The following is a 9,283-nucleotide window of genomic DNA, read 5'->3' on the forward strand; positions in this document are numbered from 1 at the left end:
TTAAAAAGCAAACGGAGCATTCTCCTTCTTTTGGCAATTTGGTGCAAATGTTAAGTGCAAGATAAAGCAATTGCAAACTTTTCTTCAAATTAAAAATGAAACTAAGGCCAAACGTGATGGGTGAACAAAATAAATCAAAACTTAAATTTCAGCAACTCCGGCTCTTCCAACCAGCAAAGCCCCCGACTCGTGCACTGTGGTGAGTGAGGCTTACGGTGCTTGCCCCGGCTTCTTGCGTGCCAGCCAACAGCACCATTTCCTCATCAAGTTGAGGACCGAGAAGCAAATGATCCCCTTCACTGCAAACAAAGGGGGTCACAGTAACACTAGAGATCCTTCAGAATCGACACACCGTGATAAGTCAAAATGATGGTCTCCCTGCTTCTTGCTCAAGACACACGAGATCTGAGCAGCAGCAGCAAGTAACGCCTCGGCTGCAAACAAAGGGGTCAAAGGTTTGCCGTCAATTCACTTCCAGGCAGAAAAACATTTTCCTCAAAAGAAACAATTTATTTAGAATAAAACAAAAGCAGCTCAACTGTGAGCGCACGTTTGAGTGACAGCTACTCTTAAGCTGTGTGAGCCATAAAAAGGGTTTTTCTTTACTTTTCCAGAAATCTTGTGTACACAGCACAAAGCAAGAGGTCATTTTTTTCCACTTAAAACACCGGCATTGGCATCACAATAGCAGATACACAACTTTAAGCTGCCATTTTAGTAAAATGCACAAAATACTAAACAGATTAGCTTTCTTCCATCAAGAGGCCCATGTAAACTCCACATAAGCCACAACTCCTCTTCGAAAAGGTCCATTAGAGCTTTGATTTCCGTATCTTCATCCACTGTTCACCAGCTTTGCTTGCAGGAGGGAAAAAAAGGTTATTCAGTAAAAATGTTTACAATATTAAAAATATATATATATATATTTCCCCTATGCCATCATAGATGAACATAATGTTAACAAGACCTTCCTGGATAGTTCACCTTGACCTCAAAAAGCACCAATAATACCCACTGGCACAAACCTTGAAATGAATTTACTGTATGAGCAGACAAGTAACAAGTAGAACAGGGTGGATTTTTTTTAAAGACTGCAATTAAGTGAGGACTATAAGACTGAAAATATCCTTTATACTCATGTAACTGAGTAAAACATATTGGAAAAAATTCAGAAGAAAGCAAGTTTATAATCAATATATTCTACACGTAACTTTAAAAAAATGAAACTGTAAAAAGGTGAAGTTTAGTCAAACTTTTACCCCTTCTATTTTCATTCTGTAATTTATATGGAGCAATAATAAACTGCTCCATTATTATAGAAAGGGTTCCAGGTACAAAGCCATTTAAAAATCCACCTTCATCTGTGTTACCAAAGACAGCGGCTTATTTTTAAAAAGCACTCCTACAAACCATTGCTAAACAGCCAAAGAACACGTTAGGATTTTGACTTTTCAGTGTTGTTTAAATCACACTCATAAAACTCTTCATTAAGGTGGACAGTTCACTGTGGTTGCCTGAAATAATTTTCTCCCCTTAGGGACATCACTATCACCAGAATGTTGACAGGGTCACGTCCACTTCTCTGCTTGCTCTGCTACCTGAATCCTATCTATCTCAAAACCATGCACTGTGGCAGAGACAGAAAAAAAAGGTCCAGAAATTCTCTCCAAAATGTTTTTCATATGAAAAGTCATTAAAGCCCTCTTCTCAAGAGGATTTCCTCATTCTGTTACCACAGAGTTTGTTGTGAATGGTTCCTACATGAACCCCAACTGCAGTTCAAGCTATATCTGCATAATGAGCAATTTCACTGCCTAAAGAAAGTGGATTTAACATTAAAAAAAAAAGGAAAAAAAATCTGTGTCAGTGAAAACCTGCTCATAAGTTTAAAAATAAACCTAAACAGTGTTTGACTATGAAAGCAACAAACACACAACTTATTTTCACTGCTGCTGACCTCAAATGATCTGAGTTAAGAAGGGCCAGAATATATTACCTTCAAAATATGACAAAAGATTATACCAGCCAGAGGATGGACATTTTAAGGTCTAATCCGTAAAAGGAAGTATATCTATGCTCAGTTATGAGTCAAGGTATACATCTTAAACCGGGAATTTAAATTTTTGTGTGAAAAACTCTAAGGATCCCAGTTACAGCCAACAAAATAATATTTAAAAATTGGCTAGGAGCTGAAAGCTTAATTTTCCATAAGCTCTGAAGTGGTGATCCAAAAGTCTTAATTAGCTTGATGTGTTTCACCAGTAATACTTAATAAGTCACTAAATGACATACTGAAGGTATTTACTCTCCATTCATTCAAACCAAGTTTCAGAAACATCAACCAAACAAGTACTTTCTTAAAGTATAAAAATAGAAAAAAATTGGTTGTTACAAAGAACACCCAATGCTGAGATTATGAAATTCTGACTAATGAGCATCAGAACCAGTTTTAGACTCTCGCTTTCGTTCCATTCTGAAGGTTTAAGTCAGTAATTTACCAATGTTATAAACCTGCATAAACAGAATGCACATCACAAAGATTCATCTGAATGATGGCACTCTTGCAGGTAAGCACCAAACTAAACATAATTAGTTATTTATAATACATACATTTAGAAATGGTATCAAGCCATTGTTTCATAAACACTGAAGCACAAATTTCCCAGATTTAACAAAAGCTGCGATATCAAAGAAAGATTCAAACAAATATGGAACAAGAACCACTAAAAAAAAGGGGGGGGGGCGGAGTGCTGCACACTTTGGATTTCATTAAAATTAGATGTCATGGACTTCACTCTCCAAAAGAGCAAAATTATTCGTCCAACCATCTTATCAAAAGATATTCAAAAGTCAATGGTTAGTGAGATTTAAACTGGAAAAATGTATCTAGTCAAACTGTACTTTGACCTCATGTATGCACACTGCACACTGCACTGGTTTCTGACCAGGTGTCTACACCTCATTACTATACCAAGCTTGGCCTTTTAAAAGCAAAAAGCACCCAAAGCCTTAACTGTAGGACATTAGGTATTTTCCCTACAAGCTAACCAAGGGCGTTTGTGCTCACAGCCTAGTACTTTCCTTCTCTCGAAATGGCTAGTTTTTCCAGTTTAAAAACAAAACAAAAAACCCACAAAAAACCTCCAAACCTAAAAAGAAAATTTATGAATGCATACTGAAGACCAAAAAGGGGGGAAAAAAGGACACAGCAGTGATGAGGCTTTCAAGCTGACATGCACCAGACACCTGTCATAATGGAAAATAAAAAGAAATTGCATGACGTTTCCCTGGGTTATTATTGGTGCTATTTTAAACTACCAGCTTTGATTAACAGAAAGAAAACAGTTGGGTCCTGCCAGGCTTTCAATAAGTCACTTTCACAGAATAGAAACATGACCATGATCCAAACGGTCCTCAAGTTTCTAATCATAATTAAATTCAAAGGCCTTAGCTAAAGTCCTCAACATTTAAATCGAGGGGAAAATGCATTAACAAGCTGAGAAACTAAAGTGGCAGCTAAGGATAGATTTTTTTTTAAAAAGGACAAAAGAAAATCATTATTTTTAAGTCAAAAAAGCCCTTGTTAAGAACCAAAAGTTGATATAATCTTCAGCTTTGAAAAAAACTGTGAGGGTGGGCTAAATTATTTTGAATTAATTCCAGATATTTGGGAAAGTAAAACAATTAAAAGAGGTTTTCCTACACTGACATTTCAAATCTCTGTGATTGGACACCAGTAAAAATATTAAACACACTATTTCAAAGGTATTCGAAATATTTTCAATGATGTAACATCATCGCTGCTGTTTAAATATGAAGATAAAAAAATACAAGCAAAACTTTAAAAGAGCATGTGAAAGGCATTTCACAATGACTTTAAAAAATTCTGCAATCTAGACATGGCTGATTGATGACCACTGAAACAAAAGATGAATTATAAGCCTGTAGACAACTCTTCTTTCTGTTATTGAAATCAAGAATTTGAATGGGTACATAAACGAAAACTCAAATTTGATGAAAAACACTTAAGTTTTGAAATATGCACAATTAGAACTATACCTACAACTCCCTGAAAAAGTAAAACCACCACCACACCCATAACTGACCAAAGAACTCTGATTTTAGAAGCACCTACTCACATCTTGTGTACTAGTGTAAGCATAAGACACATGGTTTGTAACATATTCCTCAATTTTTACTGAACAGTTACAGCTACAAACCAAAAGTGCATATAAAGGATACAGAACTCAAGAACTAATGATAAAAATGCATATGTTAAAGCAACCTCTGGGAATAAACCGTATATTTTAAAGGAAATACTCAAATACCTGATTAAAATAATTACACTGCTATACAATTTACCAGCTTATACTTTTGAGAGACCTAATCAGCTTTTTCCATACATGTAACATTTTTGGTACAGGAATTTTTTTACCTACATACCAATCAAGCCATTTTTAGGTGTATATTACCACCTTTATATAGTCAATGGGCTCTCTTCTCCAAATTTTTGACTTTTCAAAATTTTGGTTTTGTAACTTTGAGGATTTTTTTTTTATGCTCAAGATTAAAAAGGAAAAAAAGCAAAGAGGGAAAAGTCACTCATACGAGTGGGAACTTCTAATTAAAGTAAATCCATCTGCCTGCTACCTTCAGGGCATCACTTTCATTTAATAGCTAAACTGTCCTGATGTCTATTTTTAAGAGGCTTATAAAAATATAAAAAAGAAAAAGCTACAACTAAACAACTAATTAAAAAGAAAATGTCACCTGATGCTGTACCCCATCATACATCACAAAACAAGAACCGTGTCAGAGCAGTAAATACAGGTACACATGGACTTTAGGACGCACCACGGACAATGATCATGACCAGGTAATCTTCTTCAGATTTGGCCAGTGCCTTGGCAGGAGAATCCAGGAACTGCTGGGAGAACTCACAGGGTGGGAAGGCATGAAGGACTCCGGTGTTTTCCTTGTCTTTGTTGCCCCCCACAGGAAGGCTGATCACCCCAGCGGCCTGCTTTTGCTTTAAATAGGACACCAGGTTCCTAAGTGGCCTCTGAGTAGAGGTGGCAGTGTCTGATGTGGCCGAAGAGGAGGACCTGCTGTCAGAACTTCCAGGCACAGCCAGAAGAATGGCATAACCATTGGGGCCTGCCACTTTGATGCGTCGAGTTACTTCATCCAACTTGGGCTGGTCCAAACGAAGACGCTGCGTGATCTTGAGCTGGGCCACTTTGCCTCCGCTGGAGCCCTCCACAAGAAGGCTACTGGCAACTTGAAGGTCGCCCTGCAACAGATGCATGTTGGAAGGAAAGTTGCTGTTCTTCAAGAGAAGCATGCCCTGCCAGGCCAAACAGAGCTTGGGAGAGGCTGCTGCCGCAGGGGCTGTCCCACCATCCTGTTTCTGGGAAGGGGACTTGAGCTTTGATGAAGCAGTGCTGGTGCTGGCTGCACTCCCATCAGACCGGTCTTCTTTTTTCAGAGGGCTTTTCCCCTCAGTGGGAGCAGCTGTCCGGTGCTTCCTATCGCGTTCAGCTGATGCAGAGTTTTTGCGGTCTCGCTTGTCACCCTGGCTCTTCTCCAAACTACCTCGTCTGTCTCTGATGGGAGAGGGCTTTTCCAAGAGAAGAAGACGAGAAGATCGATCATTGTCACTGTTGTAGCGATCCCGGCTGCTGCTTAAATCTGGACTGCGGTCAGGAGAAGGAGCACAGTGACGTTTTCTTGGACGGTCACTCTCAGGGGACCTATCCAGATGCCGTCCCCCACTGTCCTCAGGCAGTCTTCGCTTCCTAGGCTGGTCTCTGCTGCTGGGTAGATCTCGATCACCTCTGTCCCGGTCCAAGGACCAACCATCCCGCCTGCGATCCAGGCTATCCAGTGGCTCATAAGCAGGCACAGCAGCGGCTGCAGTCCGAGTGCTGCGTTCCCGGACTGGAGGGGGTGGCACCCAATCAGAGTCAGCATAAAGGTCCCTGTCACAATCTCTGTATAGTAAGGGTGGCGTCCTATCTCGTGTACCCCTCAAAGGGTCAGGAGCTCGGTGTCCAAAAGCATCTGTCACCAGCTCGTAATGAGTTAAGGGCAGAGGCTGCAGATACTGCTGCTGGTACCGATGTTCCGTGTCTGCAAAGTCTACTCTAAGGCGACGATCCGGGCCACCAAGTGGAAAGCCCCGCATATGGGTCCAGGCAGCATGAGCTGCATCCAGGCTTTCATATTGGATATATGCCCAACTGTCACCTTTGCGGTAGTCTATGGTGCGTATGGTGCCAAATCGGTCAAATTCTCTTGCCAGAGCAGCCAGAGGCACCCAAGATCCCAGGCCACCTACCCATAGGCGAGTGGTGGGGGTGGCTTTACCATAACCAATTTTGATAGGATTCCGAATGATAATTTTGCCAGACATTGCTAGTTTGGCCCTGTGAGACATGTCTAGATTCTCAAATTTGAGAAAGCCATAGGTACTGGTCTGGCCCCGAGAAGGCCTCTTAATGTCTACTTCTGTGATGACTCCAAAGCGATCAAAAGCCCTTCTTAGATCACTCTCTGTCACAGTGATGTCCAGGTTGCCCAAGAAAAGCGTCCTGTTAGCTCGTTGATCATCCTCTGGTGAGATCTCATCCACTTCTCTGAAAGCTGCAGCACCTGCTCCAGCTCCAACCCTTGGCTCCAGGTTGTAGGCTGGGCGCACTCTTTCATAAAACGAGTAGTCCCGCTCTCTCTCCAGGTCTCGGGGCAATGGTGGCGGAGGTGGAGGGGGCAGGCGGCCAAGAGCCAACTGCTGTAACCGGTAGTCTCTGTATCCCAAAGCTGCCCCCCCGGGGGAGAGCGATCTCTGGCCTCCACCACCTCCTCCAGGCGGGTGCCGGTGACTGCCTACAGAAGCCCCGACCACGCTGGATGACGTGGGATAACTATCTTTGTCTAAAGGCGAGCGGCTGCGGCGCCGGCTCACATACACAGCTTCTATCTTCAGGGGCCGGTCATAGAGCACAAGGCGGCCTCTGGCATGCTTGGCTGCCCGCGCGTCCTCTGGCCGCCGGAAGTTCACAAAGGCTACGCGCTCATCCCCGCCGCTAGAACCCGAGAGGTGGCTGATTTTGACACTTACATCACCGAAGCGTTTGAACTCGTGAAACAGTCCGTCCTCCACCGCCTCGTCGCTCAGCTGGGACCCCAACTCGCTTATCTTCAGCGTCTTGTACTCCCCGCCGTCAGAAGCGGAGGAGGCGGCCCCAGAGGAACGTGACTCCCCGCCTCCACCTCGGGAGCTGCTGCGCGACTCGCCCCCGCCCGAGGAATTTTTAGTGCTCGGGGAACTGTAACTGTGCAGGCGGCTACTGGAGCTGCCGCCACCGGTGTCATACTCGCGGCTCCCACCCCGGCTGCTGGACTTGTCGAGATGGAGGCTGCGCCGCGACCCGCCACCGCTGTCGGTCTTTCCGCTGCTGCTCCCATTGCTGCCACCAGAGCCCCCTAACTTCTTGCTCCGCTCCCCGCGAGAAGTCGAATCCTCACCACCACGGGAGCGCTTGGGTTTGACTGGGGAGCGCTCTTTTCCCTTCATTGTTGCGGGTCGCCGGACGTCGTCTCCGCGGAGCTGATGAACCCGCCGCCCCGCGCTGGTTTCACACAGCGGAACCGCATGCCGCCATCTTGGACTCCGCCGCTGCAAAGGATCCCGCCCCGCAGTCTCCATTGGTCAAGTAGCTCCTCTCTTCTACCGTCTCATTGGGAAAACTACTTGCCCGTCTTTACATCTCCCCGCGCTCGGCGAAGGCGCCCGCCCAACCACTGTTATTGGGTTCCCAACGCCTCAGTGGGAGTACCTCATTGGTTACGTTCGTTGTCCATCTTAACGGTTCCTCGCGCCAGGCTGTAGCTCAGCCCCTCGCACTCTATGGTCACCTGACCCAAAGTCTGCGGGTGTTGATTGGACAAAAAGTATGCCCTGTAACGGTACCTCTCGCTCTTGGAAAGCAACGATCCCACCTCCTCATCCCTTTCATTGGTTTTCGAGCCCGTCCTTTAACCCATTACTTGGGAAGTCGGGCCATCTTTTCTGGCTTTTTTTCCTGAGAGGCAGCCTCACAGCCGTCTCGCGGGAGAGAGCGCTACGTCTTTCACCCCCTTCTTCCAACTCCTCCGGCCGCTGAGAGAAGTTTAAATCTGATTGGATGGTGATGAGGAAGTTGATAGGCTGAAATAACTGTCCATCACTTGCTTTAAAGGGGTAGGCCCACGTACCGAGGGAGTGGACTGAAGGTGAACCAGTAGAGTACGCGATTGCTGTGCGACGTCACTTAGGCGTCGCGAGAAGGTGACCCGAATCCCCCTTAGCTTTTTCGCGCTTCGGCGTTCGACAGGCAAACAGTAGTTCTGTCCTGAGGCGTCCTCTGGTGGGCTTGGGAGCTTGAAACTTCTGGGCTCTGCACTTCCTACCTCCAGCTGTTGGGATCCCAGAATCCTGGAGGCTGTTCCGGGTGCGCCCAGCCTACACCATCTTAGTCCCTTTGGCTCCTTCGTCAACGGTCAGAGGGCTGCCCCTGGAGCCCGGGGGGAAGCCAGGCCGGCAGTTCACAGTTCACAAATCCCGAGTCACACTGATGCCCCAGGGCGGTGCACGGGACAGGCGTGGCTCTCGGGTCCCGCAGTTGGGAAGCTGCGCAGCTGAGACGCGTCCGCCTCGATCGCTCCGGGAGTCCGCTCGCCGCGCCCCTGGTAACCGAGTGGAGAGACCGACGCTCTCGGCTTCGCGGTCTGCGGGCTTCCTGTTTTGTGTTACGTATTCACGTGGCTGTGGTTTTGTAGTCCCGTAATAGAGCACTTAAAAAAAAAAATCAAATGCCCCTCCCTGCTAAATAATAAAGTGAAATTTACGCTTCATGCAGAAGTTTGCATATTCTTTTCTGTGGCCTCTTAGACCTAGCGACCTCCCCTCCCCTGCTTTCCCCGTGTTATAACCCAGTGGCAGACCATCTTGCTGTCTCTAAATCCACCTCTTTGGGCTCATTCATTATCCGCTTCAAACCTCAACTTTCATGCTTTTCAGAGACCTTGACTGTGCCTTGAGCACCTGGGTGAACTGCTGGTGATAGCGAGATCAGCACAGGTACAGCCTGTCCTGAGGCTGGCCATCGGCTGAAGGGGGTCGTGTTCAGTTCGCCGCAGCCTTTGTTCGGGCTTTCTGCCCTCCTGCCAGGTATGCGGAGGGCAGAGGTTATGAGGGTCGTTGTATTGATCCTGTCTTCAGCCACATCTCTCAAGGTCCAAT

General features: G+C 45.6%; 1 protein-coding gene across 2 annotated transcripts; it reads right to left on the reverse strand.

Annotated features, from left to right (window-relative positions):
- Positions 1–485: 485 nt before the first annotated feature.
- Positions 486–8,759, reverse strand: RBM15 (RNA binding motif protein 15). Of its 2 annotated transcripts, none has more exons than XM_037152423.2 (2): positions 4,855–8,759; positions 486–853 (listed from the first exon to the last, which is right to left on the reverse strand). In XM_037152423.2, exons 1-2 carry the CDS (start codon positions 7,706–7,708, stop codon positions 813–815), a joined length of 2,895 nt encoding a protein of 964 aa, XP_037008318.2. In that variant the 5' UTR covers positions 7,709–8,759; the 3' UTR covers positions 486–812. The 2 variants fall into 2 exon arrangements, with proteins under 2 accessions (XP_037008318.2, XP_037008319.2); XM_037152424.2 differs by having other exon boundaries at positions 486–858.
- Positions 8,760–9,283: the final 524 nt, after the last annotated feature.

Source organism: Artibeus jamaicensis, unplaced genomic scaffold (genome assembly GCF_021234435.1).
Source record: "Artibeus jamaicensis isolate MK-2021 breed Jamaican fruit bat unplaced genomic scaffold, CSHL_Jam_final scaffold_1689, whole genome shotgun sequence".
Classification (NCBI taxonomy): Eukaryota; Metazoa; Chordata; class Mammalia; order Chiroptera; family Phyllostomidae; genus Artibeus; species Artibeus jamaicensis.